Genomic DNA, 20,301 nt, shown 5'->3' with positions numbered 1-20,301 from the left:
TATATTAATGTTAAATTCTTTATATTTGCTCTGTAGTCCTTAGGAAATACATGACGCATTTAAAAGGGAAAGGACATGAATCTGTAAGTATCTCACAAACAACTGAATGAAAATAATATATATACATATAAAGAAAATAGACAAAAGGTAGCAAAATGTAAAGGATATATGACTACTTGGTACAATACTCTTATTACAACAATCATGCAGATATGAAATTTTTCATCATAAAAACCTGTTGGGGAGGTAAGCATGATCTGGACAAAAAGATAAAAATTATTCAAATGTTTAAAGAAATTATTTACATAATTTATTAAAAACTGAACCAGAAACAAACAGGTTTCATCATTTTTTTTTTTTAGGTTTCATATTTGACCTTAAAAAGATGATGAAGGGGGGGAGCTAAAAGGGTCAACTACATGGTGAAGGATAGAACTGGAATACAGAAATTCTTGAGAAAAAGCCTTTGGTTTTGTCATTGAACACTGTATTTAGTAACAACGTGGCTGTATTAGAAGAATAAATGAGTTTGTCACAGACTCAAGGTAGGGAGAAAGGTGCTCCCAATAGAAGACACAGACAGAAAATAACATGTCATGTTTAAGGAACAAACTGATAGTCTTGATGAACTATAAAATACTGGTGAACATGGTAAGATAAGCCTTCATTTTTTTTTTTGTTTCAGCCTGCAGATCTCTCAAGTCATTGAGTTAAGAAATCAATTTCACAGGTCACAGTCAGCATTTTTTTATAAAGTGAAAAAGGAAAGAATAGAACAAAACAGTGTATAGAGTGCAACTCAGTAAGGATAAATACTGTTTCATTAAACTTTTGTTTCTGTTATGTATGTCTATTTATATGTGTGTGATGGATCACAGATGAGTCAGTCAAAATCAAGTTTGAATGTCACTACTTTCCAGACAACAGAGATTCATAGGAAAGGTTTCAAGAAATAATACAATAAAACTTTTCTTTCAAAATCACATTGAAAGTAACAAAGCAGTGTATCAAACTGCTGGGAGTATGGTGTTGTTTTTAAGTATAGAACAGTTAAAAATACAAAATGCATCACAAGTAGTAATTAAAAAGTGTACTTTTCATGAAATTTTGGTGTTTTTAAATACTTACAAAGTTCTGTGTCACAATATAGAGCAAATTATTTAATTTCACGTGGAAGAAAAAAATTAGAAAGCCACTGATAGAGTTATTAATTGGCAAAACAAGAAAAGAAACAAAGAAATCAAGGACAGGGAGACAAAAGACCCTAACAGTATGCGAAAAGGGAGAAAGGGAGAACAAGGGCTTGGAGTCATAGAACACACACACGCATGCACACACATGCGCATACAAAAACACACGATTCTAAAGCAATTCAGGAGATGGAAAAGAACAATCTTAGTGAATGATCAGACTGGAGTACAGGAAGGAGAAAAAGTCAGATTAATATCTTTAAAAATAACTGTTTTGAAGTTAATATATAAGAATTACAGTCTATGGGTTCCACATACCTATAATACAACAAAGAAAGCTCCTCATCACGGCATTTAAAGCATATTATCATTTCTGCAACCTGTTTTCTACTACAAATTCACAGGTCCTGTGCACTAGGCAAATGAAAACATGTACATAAAAATACTATTGAAAGGCACTATTTCTCCATAGCTCTATTAAATCTTCGCATGAAGGCTTAATTTTCATATGAAGATGAATATCACTCTACATAGACTAGGTCCTTAAAAAACTGTCAAAATAAAAATATTTTGGCAATTTTCTATTTACTTCTATAATTATTTCAAAAATGACTTCATGATGAAACATTGTGAGGATGAAAATCAAGAATTCTAGTGTTAACTAGAGAAATGCAGTTTTCTGTCAGTGTAAAATATGTCCATTTCTTCTGAATTCTATGAGAAGATACATTTACGTACTAACCAAAAGCAAATATCAAACCACAAAGTTAACTTGTCTTTAGTTGCCAGCTGTGACAATTAAAATGTAGAGACTAAATCTTACTGGATTCCAAAGATCTATTAAAAACTATTTCAAATTTTATTTTTTCTTTCTACCAGCTATAAAAAGCTACACAAAGCATTTTATCCAATAAGCAAATAAGCACAATAACAAATCCACACTAGATGCTTGGATTGGTTTTCTTAGTCAGGTTGGAACTAAAAGTAGTAAAATATTTCTAAGTCCTCATTATAGTAACTATTTAACCCAGTTATGTGGAATTTTCTATAAATCCATGTTTACACAGACACCCCTAAAACTCAAATGATAACCAAGTTCACTACATATATATACACACAGATATAGTCACTTACGTGATAACGTATGAACGACTAACAACAATTTTGTGTAAAAAAGTCTTGAAAGATGATAAAAATCTCTAAAAGGTCAAAGGGTCTATTACTTCTTCACGTTCAATTTAAGGAGTTATTTATTAATTTAAATATCCATAAGTGTGTCCAAAAACAGAGGTATCAAAGTTCCTTTTCTACTTGTAAGATAACCTTCGAAAATGCATGTATGTACGTATATTTATTTGCCAAATACCTATAAGCACATATATTGAACTAATTAAACACAAAGCAAAATGCTGGAAGACGTTATTAATTTTTTTTTTTTTTTTGGTGGTTAAGGGGGAAAAACAGAACAGAGGGATTGTATACCATTGTGGTTAAAGTATACAGACTTGGGCTTGAATCATTTGATAGTTTTGTGATTTGGAAAAATTACCTAAAACTCTCCTGACCTCAATTTATTTATGTGTAAAAGTGTTAGCAACAATTATAATTGACTAGTATATATAATTCCATTCAGACATAATGTAACTAAAACAGTGAGTTTTTTGTCTTTTCCAGTATTCTCCAAATTTTACACCATAAATATTAATTATACTTTATGGGTAAAGTAACATTAAATAATTTTATTTAAGACTGTCACAGATTCATAAATCAAACATCACCCATCATCACAAGAGCCAAGAAAAGTCACCACTTGGGAAAGAACAAAATAGTCAACTGATAGCAATCCTCACAGAGATACTGAATTCACTGGAAAAAGATTTTTTTTTTGGAATAAAATTTTAAAGTAGTCATCGAATTCTCTTAAAACAGACGAAAGAAAACTACAAAATTCAAGCCATGAAATAGAAGATACAGGAAAAAAATGGAAATTATGAAACTGAAAACTACAATAAGAAAAAAAATTGATAGGATGGGCTCAATAGGAGAGATTATGAAGGACAGAATCAGTAAACTTGAGGACAGATCAACAGAATTTACCTAATTTGAAGAGAGAATAATCACTGAAATGAAAAAGTGTCAAAAATCTGTGGGACAATAACATGAGAGCTCTATCACTGGAGTCCCATAAAAACAAAGGATGGAGCCGAAAGTGTATTTTTAAAAAAGGCTAACAACTTCCAAATTTGGAAAACCACTACAAATCTCAAAGAAGGAAATCTCAAACAAGTATACCAACAAAAATTACACCTTGACAAACGAAAGGAAACTCTTGAAAGCAACCACAAAGAAATGAAGCATTATGTACCTACAGAGGAACACCAATCGAGTGGCAGATTTCTCATGTGAAATCACAAAGATCAGGAGGTAATAAAAAAAAAAAAACTTCACGTGCTGACTTAAAAGAATGCTCAACTATGAACTTCGTATCAAACAAAACTATCTTTCTGGAATGAAGAGGAAAGGAAGACATAAACAAGAAAAAAGTGCAAAGAATTTGCCATTAACAGGTACCTTCAAGAATGGCTAACTAAGGAAATTCTTTAAATGATAAAAGGAATAATACTGAAACATCACAAAAGAAGAAACAATGGAAAAGCAAAAACATGAATAAAAACAATAGACTCAGACTGCTTCTATGAGTTTTTAAAATCATGGTTTTGATGGATGAAATAAAAATCATACAGACCAAAAAAATATTAAATTGGGGTTCGTCAAAATTAAATGCTTCTGTAAAAAGGCAACTCAAAGAATAGAAGAAAATATTTGCAAGCAGTCTATCTGAAAAGGGATTGATATCCAGTATGGATGTGTATCTCCCCTACAACTCAACAAAAGGCAACTTGGTTCTCAAAGCAAATAGATTTTCTCCAAACAATAATACAAATGGCCAGTAAGCACAAGTAAAGATGCTTAGCATTACTAGCAATTGGGGAAGGACAAGTCAACTGATATCATTAAGATAGTATAATCCCTCCAAAAATAAAAAATAAGAAACCGGTGATTTGAGGAAGTGTAATAAATGGACTCCTATAGTCTGCTGGTGAGATTACAAAATGGTATAGCAGTTATCAAAAATAGTATGGCAATTTCTTATAAATTTAAATAGAATTACAAGAACCAGTAACTGGTTTTCCTCTCAGAGACATGTAGAATAATGAACAGAAAATATGCAAAAATCTAAAAGTCCTAAATAACATCATCAATAGGATCTAATCAGCATGCAGAGCAACCACCCACCAAAATACAGCGAAGTACACATTTTTTTTTTCAAGCTTCTATGGAACAATCACCAAGACAGAATTATATCCTGGACATGAAACAAACTTCAACAGATGTAAAAGTACTGAAATCATAAGAGTAACAATACAAAAAACAAAAAGAGAACTGGAAAATCTCAAAACACTTGAAAATTTAAAAATACATTTATAAATAACCCATGAGTCAAAGATTAAGTGTGGAAGTAATACAAAGAAACAGAAATGACTGAAAATGAACAACATTTTATTGCCAAAGTAGTGTAATGAGCAAATACGTAGAACTAAACTGTTATATTTGAAAACAACAAAGTTCTCAGATCAGATTTCTGTAGCTGGATCAGGCAAAGTATGAGGCTCCCCAGCTGTAACTCTAGTGCAATCACCTTCAGATCAAACTATTCCAAGTCCTGCAAGAAATTCAGACATCACAGTCACAGTTATTCAGTGAACATAAATACAAACTGTTCAAGTAGCAACAACTGCAGAGACAGAACTGTCTGCAGAGTCAGAAGATGTAGCTGAATTTCATAAATTACATAAATGAATTCTCATAAATTCTTACACAAGGATCCCCTTAAAGAAAAACACTGAATGAACTTTCTTCTGATGTGTCCAGTGTTCCCTGAAGAAAAATAAAAGGAAGAAGCAATGCCACCTAACACTGTCACCATGGCATACCAACTAGCAAATGTTAGACAAGGACAGAGCAATGCAGATTGTGTGCTGCTCTATAACAGTGAAGATGCTAGGGCTTTGACATTGTATCATTCCATTTTAAAATGCATCTTAATACCTAAACTGTATCAGAATGAAAAATACATGTTAAAGTGAAAAATTGGTAATCACAGATGTCATATATTTTTGCAAAGTAAAAATAGTTTCACTGACTTCAGAAGAAAACTTGGGGATAAAAACAAAGGATATTTCCTATTTATATATTTAAATTCATATCTAGTAAAGTTTAAAATTTTTTGTTGTCTTTGTGACACATGGCACTATAGTAAGGTTTATAAGTGTCTGTATTTCATTCTTGTTGGGTTTTGTTTCCAACAATTGTTTTATACTTACTAATTCAAGAGAGAAAGTTTTCTAAACTGTTTTATATGTGATTCTGTTTTCCGTACTCTACTGTGTTAACCTGTGTAGCAGTTTTTCCTAGAAGAGAAGGAAGAAAATCATTTGTTTTAAAACTAGAGCAGTGGTGATGACTGCGTTACAATGTAAATATATTTACTGCCACTGAACTGTACACTTAAAGATGATTTAAATGGTGCAGCCCTTCTGCTCACCCATGCCTATGCAGGTGTTCCTCTCGGCTAACCTTCTTCCTTTGCAAAGCAGTAGGTAGAGGCAGCTCTCCTCCCATGGCTGCCAGCTGAGACCATGCAGACCTCTCTTTTAGCAAACCTGTCCCTTTTGGGGGCAGCTCTTCTGCCCACTTGTGCCTAAGCAAGTGTCCTTTATTCTTCTCTCCCGTTTTATAAAAACCTGGTCTCATGTGTGTGTGTGTGTACATACATATATATATATATAAAAATAATTAAAATGGCTAATTTTATAGTGAATTTTACAAAAAAATTAAAACTATAGTAACGGGACAAGTCAACTTATTTGAAATTTTAAGCATTTAAAGTTTTAAGTTTTTAGGAAATTTTAAGTTTTTAGAAGAAAATGATCCCTATTTGTTGACATGCTTATTTAGAAAATCAAGGAATCTGTGAAAAGTTTTAAAACTAAAAAGTAAATTTAGAAGGTCTCCGGATACAAGACCAACATACAACAATCAATTGCATTTCTATACTGTGACAATGAACATATGAAAACTGAAATTAAAAACAAGACAGTTATGGGCCTCCCTGGTGGCACAGGTGGTTGAGCACTGCACTGTGAGGCTGTCCACAGCCTCTGCAGCGCGGGTTCCATCCCAGCTGGCCGGTGAGAATCCTATATGGCATGGCAGACCTCTCCTGCCTCACCCACTGCTCCCCTCAGCAGTGTATTTCTTCAGTCTGCCTGTTTTGTTCCCTGCTCTGTCTCTGGTGACTCCTCTCACCCTCCCGCGAATCTAGCCTGTACCCTGGTTCTTGTATAAATAAATAAAATAAATCTTATTTTAAAAAAAAAAAACAAGAAGACAGTTATTAAATCATTCCAAAGGGGGAAAAATTAAGGTATACAGAATGATATACTAAGTTACAAAATGGTGATTACAGAAATCAAAGATCTAAATAAATGGAGACACATTACCTTGTCAATAAATTAGTCAATTATCTCCAAACTGATCTGCAAGTTTAAAGGAATTTCTAAGAAAATCTCAGTAAACTTTTTGCACTTATGGAAAAACCAGTTCTAAAACTTATCTTTAGAATAGTTTAACCCATATTGAAAAGCAAGAGGAATCACAACACCAGATAACTAAGGCTTCTTCAAAGTTACAGTAAGCTAGAGTATACTACTAGCAGGTGAACACATATAGAGCAATGTAACACAATATAAAAGTAGACCCACATATATATTCCCAATGAATTGTTGACAAAGAGCAAAAGCAATTCAATGGAAGGATATTTGTCTTTTCAATCAATGGTGCTGGAGCAATCAGATATCCATAGCCAAATATATGGAACTAAATTTAAATTTATCTTTAATTAAAAAGGAAATCAAAATAAATCATGGGCTTAATTACAAAAAAAACTAAAAACACTGAGAAGCAATCACAGGAGAAAATCTTTTAGACCTGGGCTAAGCAAAATATTTTCAGGCTTGCCTCTCAAAGCATAACCTAGAAAGGGAAATGTTGATAAATTAGTAAGCCTCCTCGAAACTGAAAACATATGCTCTGCAAGACTGTTAAGAGGAGAAAACCATAATCTACAAAATGGGAGAAAATATTTGTAAACAAAGGACTAATAAAAAAAAAAAGATTTACAGATTTCTCAAAACTCAACAATGAAAGAGCGATCCTATTAGAAAATGGGCAAATGAGAGAACAGACATTTCACCAAGAAGATAGAATGAGCATATGCAAAGATTTTCAACATCAGCAGCCACTAGGAAAATGTAAATTAAAACCACAATGAGATAACACTACATTTATGTAATGGCTACAATAAAAAAGGGTGGCAATTATCAAATACACAGAACCTGAATCATTTATATGTTGGTGAAAATGGAAGAGAATATAGCCACTCTAGAAAGTAGATAGGCATCTTCTTATAAAACTGAATATAGTTGTCAAACAATTACACTTTGAGGCATTTATCTGAGATGTGAAAATTTATGTTCTCAGGAACAAACAAATGTTCACAGCAGCTATATATATTTTATAATAATCAAAAGTGGAAACAACCCAAATGTTCTACAGTAGGTGAAATGGTTAAACTCTAGTACAGTCCATCCGATGAAAGGAAATGATGGCATTCATACAAGCAATGCTAATCCAAAAGGTTTAGCAATGCTAATCCAAAAAGATTATATGCTATATGAGTCTATGTAACCTGTCTGAGATGAAAAGTTATACAAATGTAACCTATACAAAATGAAGAAGGGATTAGGGACTGCCAGGAATTAAAGATGGCAGGTGATGAGTTTGGTGATAAAAAGGCAGCACAAAGGATCCAAGGGATGATGAAATTGTTCTGTATCTTGACTGGGATAATGATTACTCAAATCTACACATGATAAAACTGTGTAACACTAAATGTACAGCATGCACACACACATATCGGTGTACACTAAGTCCACACATAACTTCATGGACCGGTTCTAGGAAACTACAACTTTAAGCAAAACAACATAACAAAAGCAATTGTACCATAAACTAATTGATATAGAGTTCCTATAGCATACTTGTGGTCACAAAAAAAAAATCACCAAGTTTTGAAATAAAGATCAAAACACTTCGATGTTAAACAGTCATTGATGTCCATTCACCTTCCAACCCACTTCCTCCGGAAACCATGCCTGCAGCTCAACAAAGCAAGGCATCCCAAGACAAACTGCCCATCCATCACAGAGAGCACACACACACATCCAGACTCACTTATACTGTGGCAGTTTGGACACTAAAATGAACCTAATGTGCACATCTCTGTGTGTGGGAGGACACTGAAGTATCCTCAGAAAAACCCCACAGACATGAAGAGAACAAGCAAACTCCACACAAATGGTAGCCCCAACAGACATGGATTTTTTTTTTCCCCAATCAACATTATAAAGAAACAATGATGAATGAAAGGTTAGTCAAAGACTTGTATGTAGACCTGGTGAAATCTGATTAAGATAAGGGAATTACATCAATGTCAATTTCCTGACTGTTACCTACCATTGACAAAAAATGGGTGAAGGACACATCTTTATCAATTCTTACAACCAAATGCAAATATACAATTACCTCAAATTAAAAGCTAAAATAAACAATTAACATATAATCAATACTTACACAGGTAAATATGGATGGATGAAAGATAATGTCCTAGTAGTAGTATAAAAATACGTTAACTATGAATCCTATATAGTGAGTGTTCTGCAATCATCCCAGGCCTGGTAGGTTCATCATTGGTTCAGGCAGCTTGAAAGAGAATCCTGGAGCCCTTGGAGTCATCTCCACAGGTTGTCTAATAGTATGCAGGGGAAACAAGCCAGAAGGGAGATAGCAACTAGGGCCCCCTGCCCTGCAAATACCTATATGCTCTTTCCTCTCTTAGCCATTCTCTGATGCTCTCCAATGTACTCCTCTGCAGGACCATCTGCCACCCTGTCCTTATATGCTCAGTCTGTCAGCTCAGGTGCGCCTACTCACACCTGCCCACACCTTACTCCTGGTATCCACCATCAGTGTCAATCACAGATGCCAATGGTGGGAGGCCAGAAAAAAACCTGTTAACTACCATTTACCCTACAGTAAGTTACACCTATAAAACCGAGTTGAGTTGAATCTCTTCCCTTAGATTGAGATAGATATATAACAAAAAGGGAATTAAGAAAGTTACAGTACTGAACAAAGAGTAAATACAGAAAATTTGCTGAATTAATATCTCACCTATAGGATTTTCAAGACTACCATGGTCATGCATAGGCTCTTTTTACATGTTCATATCACACATGCATTCAAATGTTTTTCCATCTTTCAACATATGTATAGTCAAAAGAAACGATTAAATCATTAAGTCATAACAAAAGAAATAATCCTACAGTGAAAGCTAGGAAATAAAAGAGGACCCCTTTCTCAAGCAATAGCTATGCATTCAATCTGCTCCAAAATCATCCAAAACCATTTTTCAGCTCAGGCTACCACAACAAAACAACAGGCTGGATGAGTTAAACAAGAAGAGAAATGTATTTTCTTATAGTTGTAAAAACTGAGTACAAAGTTAAGGTGCCAACAGAGCTGGTGTCTAGAGAGGCCTATTTCATCGTCTTGCAGCCATCACTGCCCTCTCACTATGAACACACTTGGTCTTTTCTCTGTGCATATGCACTCCTGATGTCTCTCTTTTAAAAGAAGAGAGACCTGTCCTATTGGATTATGGGCTTCACTCCACTTTATGACATCATTTAAACAATTACCTCTTTACATCTCCATATGTGGCCACACTGGGGAATTAGGTTTCAATCTCTGAATTTTGGGAAGACACTTTACAGTTCATAAAACCTAGTGACTGGCCATTCTTAAAGTATATTAAGCTCTGTATAAGTGTACTTATGTATGTTTCATGCAGTGAAAGGGATCAAGGCAAAAAGTATACTATCTGCATTTTAATTCCAATTGTGTCACTCAATTATCTGAACAATAAAAATGATGTAACATGTATTCTCACGGTAAAACTGTGAGAACTGAATGAGATAATCTATATAAAGAACCTAGCACATGGTAGTACTGGAGTTCTGCCTTTTATTCCCCCCCCCAAAAAAAATAATAAATTACTCAAATATACAGATACCTGAAAAATTATGGCAATTGGATTCTTTCTCAGTTCTGCCATTGCCTAGCTATATGACATTAAGCCAGTCACTCTCCCCGAATTTGCTTCTGCACCTGAGCAATAAAGCTTCCTTAAAACTCCTATTATCTATGCATGTTACTCTTGTAAGTTCAAACACTGTGCTACAAAAGCTAATCACTCTATAACACTCAAATAAAAGAGATTACAATATGAAATTTCAGTATCATCTTCCATACATGTTCAGTTCATACTTTCAACTCTTTCATAATTATCCTCTAATTTGAAAAGCCTATCTATACAATGTGTCTACAGATTAATTTATCATCTTATTTCCTTATTATTAATACCTCATCTTCCAACCAGATCACACTTTTCTTAATACTTCTTTTTGACCTCCACAACGTTCATTGTTTATTCACAAAATCATGCTATCACTGAAACACCTAACATCATATCCAAATTCTGTTGTAGAAATCCAGATGTAGAAGATAATGGTAAACTGTACCGGATATCAACTATTTTTAACTTAGCTCACAATTAAAATGTACTGCAGGTGATTTCAGGATAACACACCTATCATGCATAGACTTGCATATTCAAACAATGGAGCCATACCAACATTCACACTCAGTATTTTTGGTTAAAATTAAGATAATGCAGTTAGAGAAAAAAATCTACTTTACAGAATTTGAATAAAAGACAGATTACCATGTAGAGGCTGAGGTAAGAAAGACTTCCCCTTCTCCCACCTCATTCACAAATATTCTAACATTATCCAGTAATACATATAAATGGATAATAATACATGTAGTAGACTGTTACTGGGTGCCCCTAAGAAATCTTCCCTCCCAGCTCTAATGTCCTTGTATAATCTCCTCCCCATACTAAATCTGGACTGGGTCATGTGATTAGCACTGGTCACTATAACATTAGCAAGCATGAAGAACACAGAAGCTTGATAATTATTGGCACAGTGAGGTTTGTACTGTTAGAGAGCGCACTCCCACATGGAACCCAGCCACTGAGCTGTGATGCAGTTCAAGCTAAAGGAGAAAGGTTACCTGCAAGGAAGGAGGGAGGGTAGGAAGAAGGAAGCCAGGGAGATCAGTCCCAGCTATCCATTAGCTGGTTCCAGACACTGCAGATGAGGCACATTTATGAGTTAAAAATCATCTTGGATGCTATAGTCAACTGATGACACACAAAGTAGTCCCCATCAAGTCCTACCTGAGCTTTGCAATCGAGAGCAAGTAACTGTTATAGCAATTAAGTTTTGGAGTAATGCAATGCATAACTAAAACAACACATGTAAACCAATTACAAGCTTCTGTTAGTAAGCAATCAGTGAAAATGAATAGTAACCATTTCAATTGTTAATAATCATTATAAATGACACACACCCTCCTCTGGTCTTGGTTTGGATATTTCAGCTGCTATTAAAGGCATTTTCTAATTTCCTTGAAGACCAATAAAGAGGTAAGAGTAAAACTGACAGCAAAGCCTCCACTTTCTTTTCCTGTCTTCTTCCTAATTTATGACTGTATTTTTTTCTTTCTGTCTCTGTCAATATTTGGCAGGTTTCCCCAGAGTGCTATGATCCAGACCAATTCTAGCCTTCAGCTGTGCTCTGTATTCTTAGCAACTACAAGCACCCCCTTCTGCCTCCCTCCAGTTCACAATAATTAAGAGTTTAATAGGGCACACTCTTCACTAAAAGTCAAAAGTTTCTTCTCATTTAACTTATAATTTTCTTAACCTGATAGTCATTAGGCAAAGGCCCTAAGAGCCAACAATCTCCTGTTGACAATATAAATTAAGCAGCAGGGAAAACATACCTATTTCTCCTCAAAGAATTTAATGATCCTAATTATATGAAAGTCTTTTTTTTTTAAAAAAAAAAGATTTATTTATTTATTTATGCAAGCACTGGGTACAGTCAGAAGAGCGGGAGGGTGAGAGAATTCACCAGAGCCAGAGCGGGGAGCAGAACAGGCAGAAGGACCGAAGTACACTGCTGAGGGGAGCAGCGGGCAGCAGCGGAGGTCTGCGCACCATGTGGGACCCTCCTCCGGTGGCCAGGGAGCATCTGGGGATCGAACCGGCGCTGCAGAGGCTGAGGGCAGCTTCAAAACCCACCGCTCAACCGCTGCGCCACCAGGGAGGCCCTATATGAAAGTCTTAATCTTTTATATCCAAGATCTTTTTCTTATAATTCACACATGATATTTATCTCCCTCTGGCCTGAATGAAAGTAATTGATTTTCTTAAATTCCATTAGATCTAACTCCCACAGAAGAGACTCAATGAGAAAAGACGCATCTTATACATGTGGAAGCCCTTAAATTAAGCACTTGCATTACTCTATTTTGATTACAAATACAATAAAAAAATATCTGGGTCCTGCTGAACAATCATTCTATCTATAAGTAATCTTTTCGATTCTTACCCATGTTATTAATAAGCTCTCATTACTTTTTGTAGTTATTTGACTTAACTACAAATTATTTATAGGGACAGTAAGATGATTTTAAGGAAAACATTTTATTTACATTCCTTATTTCTTCAAACTTTCAAGCTTGAGGAGTCTACATATTAAATCCTCGGTAAGATACAAGCTGGATGCTGGGCAAATAATATCAATGGCAAAGCAGGCATAGCAGAATTTACAGCAAACTTGGTGATTCAGAACTTACCTATAAGAGGCAACTCAGCTCTACTCGATCTACACGATAGAAACAGGTAGAGTTAAGTCCTCTGTTTCTGTCAAGCGTTGCTAGAAATCAAGACTTCTTAAGTGTAAAATGGTCCTTTTTTTAAATGGTGGCAACTAATTATGAAATATCCCAAATACACTTAAAACAAGCAGTGGTATGTGTGGATTAGATTCAGCCCAAGGGTCTGTGGCTAGAACAGGCTCATAGTTTAAATCTATATAAATCTCTATATGTAATTAAAAGTGGACTAAGGGAATACTTCTTTTTACTATCATGCTCACCTTTAGGAAAAAGACAAAGAAATAACTAGAACCACAAAAAGCAGTTCCATAAAATTACAGGGCATAGTAGTGACAAATTCCTTTAACTTTTCTCCTCTCTTGAAAAAGACATTAGCAGTTTTAGATATAAAACATTTTAGACATAAAAATACATGGGAAGAAATTTTTTTTCTTTTTAAAAATGTTTCTCTCCTCAAACCTTACAAAAAGGAAAATATTTAAATAAATGTAATAAACTTATACAAATTTTTCTGCCCTTAGCCAAACTAATGAAAATGCTCGTTAATAAACAGTAAACTAGTGATTTGCCATGCACACAGAGAAGCAAGGGAGAGAATATTAATACTGTTAAAATATATGCACTTGTCTGTCTACCTGTTGTCACTTGACACTTTTGTGACCATCAGCATAAAACTAGCTGGATACAAAACTGAATTCTGAGATCAGGGAATTCAAGACTAAGTAAGAAATCACTGTGGACTCAGTCCTGTGACCTGAACCATCTTAATACTCTGCTCTCAATACTAACATGACCAGTCATCACTGATCAAATATTTTGCCATTTCTTCAATACTTTTAAGGAAGATCTGACATTTAATGAAGCTGTTAAGGCTTTTTCATTTCATTTAGAAATAAGGAATTTATAGAAAACACTTGAATTTCATCTCTAAACCTGCTGAAAATCTTTATGAAGTTGAAATTTTAATTAATAATGGCAGGCAGGTTTTTGGAATCCAAAACATTTTCCAAAATGGTTATTAGTAAGGGAGTTCCTATATCAATAAAATTAGCAGTCAATCTAATGACAATAAAATTATATTGTTATTTTGGTAGACTACTTATTAAAGACTTACTATGTGTCAGGCACTGTGCTGAATATGTTCAGGATTCTCATTAAACCTTAAAAAAATGACCGTATGAGGAAGGTACCATCATTATCCCCATTTTACATATGGGGAAACTGACCGTTTCAAGATCACACAGCTAGTAAGTGGCAGAGTCAGGATTCCACCTCAAATCGTGTCTAACTTCAGAATATGCACGCACCACTACACTGTATTGCCTCCAGTGACTCTGGGTTGATATCTAAGATTTAAAAAAGAGGGAAATTTGTACTTCTCAGTGGCAAATTTTAAAAACATACTAGAAATGGAGGATACTTTTTAAAACAAGAACAATTTTTATATACATAGTCAAATATTTTTATTCCCAAATACAGAGAGTAATGATGAAAATCTGACACAATGGACTTCTCACAAACAGGCTTTTCCCTTAGTACTCATTCATATTTATTATTAAAAAATTAGTAGGGATGCTCTGTATTTTCTGGTTTATTTTACTGAGGACCTACTCCACCTGCTCTACATATTTATTTTGTTTTTTTTTTTCCCATTTAGAATAACAATATACTAATATGCCTAATGCAGTTATGAAATGATGTTAAGACTTCATCCAGTATGAAAAGTTGCATTTATTATAACCACGGCGCTGAGTGTGTAGCAGGCACTTGACATTTTTTTACTGATTTTTTTCAAAAAGGCCTGAAGTTGTATCAACAGTGCTGTAAAATTAAAATTTTTAACACTTCCAGAACACCTTCACTGGAATACACAGGCATTCCACACAGACATGACATGGCAAGTTGGATAAAACTGGACCCAAAAAAAAACCCTCAATCATATTAAACAGTATAAGAGGAATACAATACCATTATACCATGACTGACAAACATAAGACCAACTACTTTTCTACTTTACGTATCAAACGATATAGCCTTAAGTCAAAAATGTAGTGTTAGTATTATGGAATCTTTTCCTAACTTATTAAGTCCCTTCTAAATCCTGCAAACAAGCATATCTACGCCCCCCACCCCACCCCACCAAAAGCGACTTTCGTTGTTGAGAGAGTGATATCGGTATATGAATCAAATCTTTTTTGCTGATACTCACCAAGGTTGCCAAAATCCTAAAGGTCAATTAAGACAGATATGAGGATCTATAAAAAATGTTTGCATACTACCACTTCCCATCACACACTCTCAAGGTTCACCGTTAAAAATACCTAAGTTCACTTATGAAAAGAACAAGAGGGAGGTACTAACTTTATAGAGAAAGCAGTCTGCTTACATATTCTGCAGTAGACTATCAAAATTAATTTTCAAATAGAATACAGTATTGCCCACCTACAAAAAATGCTCAAGGGAAGCACACTAGTAGTTGTTTCATTTCTATATTGTGTTTACAAAGCCTCAACTATTAAAGAATTACACTAACATTAACAAAAGGGAATTCTATGGCACAAGTTACATATTGTTAGAGTATGGGCCCTTAATCACACCTGTAATTGCATCGAACTCTTTTTTTCCCCCTGATCCAAAGACTTTTCTGCATTGTTATGCTTTCAACAGGCATAAGCTGAAAACCGCAGCCCCCCAAAAAGGATACTGGCCAAAGCATGTTTCAGCTATTAGTACAATACTCATTCAAAGACTTGTATTCAAAGTTTCTCACTAACCATCGAACTGCAACAGAGAACACACATAGTTTTTAACACAGCGTCCGTAGCTGCAAGCTCAGCTGAACCCTAGGGCACCACCTCACTTTGCAAGAGGCAGAACCATATCCGGTTCTCATTGGACACACATTTTCCCATGCTTCCCATCTTAAAAACTTTACATCTTCCCAGAGGAGCAATAAATAGACGGGGACGCCAGGGAGTATGCCTGTAGGGAAGATGAGTGATCAAATTAAATCCCTACACATGGAACCTGAAGCTTCAAAACTTTTCAGAACGAGCCACAGCTGTAAGCACCAAGTGTCCGCTCCCCCCTTACTGCCAAGAATCCGGTTCCCCAGCCCCTCAACGGCGACCTTTACTTACTGGTTCGTTGGAGGTGCGGTCAGCGGGATGGCCACCTCCTCCTCCTCGTATTCTGGTCCATCCAGAGAGTCCCCCTCGTCCACGGGTCCCAGGCCCGCGCCCAAAGTGGGTAGCAGAGGCGGCGGCGGCAAAGGAGGGAATCCGCCGCCCGCCCCGAAGGTCTCAGAAGGCAACGCAGTGGTCCCCCTGGCGAGCGCCATCTCCCCTCCAGGTCCAGCGGGGGCAGCGCCAGCCACGCCAGCAGCAGCGCCTCCCCCTGACAGTCCGGCTCCCCCCAGGACCCCAGGCACAGACCCGGCTCCCAGGAATCCTGCCCCCAAAGCGGCTCCACCGCCCAGCGTCCCCGCCGCTCCGGAGTCCGCCAGCCCCGGATAGGGGGCGGCGGCGGCCGCGGGGATCTTCACCCGGCACACCGCCGGGTAGGCGCCCGCGCCCGCGCCGCCCCCCGCAGCCCCGGCGGTCACCGGGCCGCCCTCCTCACTGCCGGCCTCGGCCGCCATCATGTTGAAGCCCGCCCTGCTCTGCCCAACCCTGCCCGCCGGGAGCCCCGGGGGCCACCAGGCCCGGGCTCCGCGCCGCCCCGCCCAGGCGCGTCCCCCCGTCAGCGCCCCGGGCGGAGGAAACAACAACAAAAGACGCGAGCCCGCCGCCGCGCCCCCTCCTCCGGCCGGGCCCAGGCCCCCGAGCCGCCCGGGTTACGGGAAGCGAAGTGGGCAAAAAACCCAGCGCCGGCACAAACGCCGCCCAGACCTTCGCCTCACACACCCACACTCACGCGCGCACACATCGCGCAGAGACGAGAAACTTCCTGGCCGCGCTCGAGGGGAAGGGACGCGCAGGGGGAGCGGCCCGGGCGGCCGCCGCTCCTACCGCCGCCGCCACCGCTTCTTCACCACCCCAGTTCCGGCCACCCCCACCGCAGCCACAGCCGGGGCCGCTGCCGGGGCTGGGGCCGCGGCAGCCGCCTCATCCTCCGCCGGGCTGGAGCGGGGAGGGGTGGGAAGCGGAGGAAGGGGGGCGGGGCAGGGGGAAATGGACTGAAGTGCTCCCAACCTGGAGCGCTCAGTGAAATCGCGGAGAGAAAGGAAGGCGGGGCGCGGGAGGAGGGGCGGGGGGAAGGAAGGGCGGGGGGAGGCGGGAGGGCCGCTTCTGCGCAGGCGCCTTCCCGGCGCGGGGCGGGGGGGCCGGGCCGGGAGGGAGGAAAAGGGAGAATTCCCGGGGAGGAAGCGGCGGGGGCGCGCCGTGCGCACACGCGCTGGCGGCGCCGCTCCGGGGCGAGCGCGTGGCGGCTCCGCTCCTGCTGGTCGGTGCCGCGGACGGCGCGCGCCGGCCGCGCTGGGCTTTGTTTGATGGGCCGGTGGGGCGGCGGGGAGGCGCACGCCAGCCCGCGTGGAGACGCGAGGCCGGGGGGCTGGGAGGCGGTGGAGAGGAGGGAAAGGGAAGGAAGATGCCGCGAAGCCGCTGCGCTGCTTCCCGACCGGCTGAAGAAACACCCTCAGCCGCGGGCACAGAAACCTAATGCCGGGGCTCGGGCGGCGGGGCTGGGGGGCGGGGGAGGCGGGTGGTGCCTGCTTCAAAGGTCAAGGCAGTACTCTGGGTGTTTTTTCATTTTTGTTGTATCATTCAAATAACTATGATTACTGCAAACCAAAAACTGACGCTCTGAAACTCGAGAAGAAAAGGAAATACACAAGTGTACGTAAAGTCAGGTGGCTACCACTACACTGGTTTTGTTTTCTTCAGCCATATCTCATTCATTCATTAATATTCTGTCTGTCTGTCTGTCTGTCTGTCTCTCTCTCTCTCTCTCTCTCTCACACACACACACACACACACACACACTTAGAGTGCCAGTGCAAATCTGTTGAGTACTAATAAGGTCTGAAGAATAGGGGTGCCACACACCAATCTTATCAGTGCTCTTTTGCGCACTTGTGTGGTTGTAAGGCTGCAGGGCATGCTGCACGATGCCACGTTGTGTGAACCTATAGACCACCTGCAGGCAAATGTCAAGATGGGTCCCAAAGTGCCACTTCTAATTACTTAATTTCAAAAATTATCGATAAACTAAAATCTCACCTTTAGTAGAGCCAGAGAATGGTTCTGCTTGGTCTTTTATACTGGAATATATATATATATATATATATATATATATATATATATAAACTATATCAGCAGTGCCATTGTATGAAATTACAGTGCTGGTAATTTACCATTTTGGATTCATATATTAATTATCTTTTAAATGATTCCAGCAAGATTTCCACATTAACTTAAGCATTGATCACTATTTTCTCTACTAAGGATGATTACTTGGGGAGCACATTGGGGATGGGAAAGGGCATTATAGGTCATCAAAAAAGGAAAATATCTCTAAAAGACGTGACAGAGTGGTCGCAAGACATTTGCCTTCGAAGTTTACATAGCTTTCTTGCCAAATCAGCCAAACTTGAATAAACAGTAAACCTGTGTACTCCATTGGGCTTTTATATGTTATACCACCTGCTATAAATTATACTACTAATCACACGAGTGGTCTCAGACTAGAATATGCTAAGAACTTATTAGAAATTTAAATTCTTGGCCCCCACCCCAGACCTTCTCAATCAGAAACTGTAGTAATTATAGTTTAGTGAGCCCTTCAAGTTTACACACTTAAGTTTAAAAACCTCTATGCTATGGTATACTATTTAAGGAGGTATTTAATACCTAAAAAATGACTCTAAAAGAAAGAATACTAGATGAGAAAAACTATAATCTTGGTTAGGTGGGTACAAAGGACATGTAGGTATTAGTTGCTAAACTCTGTAGGGTAAGGAAAAAGTGTCAGATTTTTCTGCCCTCCCGCCATTAGGATAGATGAGGGAACCCTGTGGTCCTGAATGCATGCCTGATGGCAGGCACCTGAAGTGGGTACACCTCTGCTGAGAGACTGAGTTTATAAGGGCGGCGTCATGGAGATGCCAGCAGAAGCCAAGAACGAACAGAAGCTGAGAGAGAAGCAGAGAACGCGGGGGAGTCCAGATAAGAGTGAAGACTTGCTGAGGCCTGCCAGCCTCCCGACCCCCCCAGCACCCCTACGTGCTGTGTACCTGGCAAATCCCAATAAAAATGCCTGCAAAAGCCACTGAGGGCTCCAGGACTCGGACTCCTCCTTTACCTGGTCTGCTGGATTAGAAAACCTGCACTGTGCCCATTCCTGTTCTGTTCCCTGCTGTCTCTGGTGAATCCTCTCACCCTCCCGCGAATCTGGCCTGTACCCCGGTTCTTGTATAAATAAATAAATCTTAAAAATATATATTTATTTCATTTATACATACAAGAACGGGGTCTAGGCCAGAGGTGTGGGGAGGGGGAGGGGGAGAGAATTCACCAGAGACAGAGTAGGGAGCAGAATAGTGGATCTACTGAAGTACCTGCTGAGAGGATCGAACTCATGCCGCAATGGCTAGCTATAGCTTCACAGCGCTGAGACTTTAACCTCTGAACCACGAGGGAGGCCCAAGTCTTTTGAATTACATAAACTCAGCTTCCTGAGATACTCACCATGTGTTAAGATCCTCTTTCATTTTTCTATGGCTTTATTAAAAATTGGTTTACAGACCTGGCATCTTAGTTTGGATTTTCCCAGAAACAGTCTCTGAAACTAGGATTTGAGTGTTAAGCCATTTATTTTGGAGGTGATCCCAGGAAATTTCAGTAGAGAAGGGAAGGAAGCCAATATAGAATGTGTTAATGAGCAGGTAACTGCTAAGAGCATTGGGGGATTAATTCCATTGGGGAGCTCTGGGAGACAGCAGAGCACGTACTTGAGAATTGCCACACATAAGGGAAGAAGAAATCAGCCTCCATTTGTCATTGACTAAAGGCTGTTCTTAGAAGCAAGTATCTTCCTTCCAATACCTGCAGCACGTGTGTGTGCAGACTGAACATCTGGCATCGCTAGAGAAAGCCCTCTGTAGAGAGGTACTGTTGTT

General features: G+C 38.8%; 1 protein-coding gene across 4 annotated transcripts in view; it reads right to left on the bottom strand.

Annotated features, from left to right (window-relative positions):
• Nucleotides 1-20,301, bottom strand: part of RASA1 (RAS p21 protein activator 1) — a 371,951-nt gene that overhangs the window by 72,783 nt on the left and 278,867 nt on the right. The window contains exon 1 of one of the 4 annotated variants that reach the window (XM_037529462.2): nt 16,325-17,394. The exons of the other annotated variants lie outside the window; for them this stretch is intronic. Within the exon in view, the coding sequence (XP_037385359.1) occupies nt 16,325-16,827 (503 nt within the window). The 5' untranslated portion in view covers nt 16,828-17,394. Of the gene's footprint in view, nt 1-16,324; nt 17,395-20,301 lie in introns of those variants that run through there. 4 annotated transcript variants of the gene reach the window in all.

Source organism: Talpa occidentalis, unplaced genomic scaffold (genome assembly GCF_014898055.3).
Source record: "Talpa occidentalis isolate TD23 unplaced genomic scaffold, MPIMG_talOcc4v2.1 talOcc4.6, whole genome shotgun sequence".
Classification (NCBI taxonomy): Eukaryota; Metazoa; Chordata; class Mammalia; order Eulipotyphla; family Talpidae; genus Talpa; species Talpa occidentalis.
Note: the sequence above shows the minus strand (reverse complement) of the source record. Positions and strands in the feature narration are given on the sequence as shown.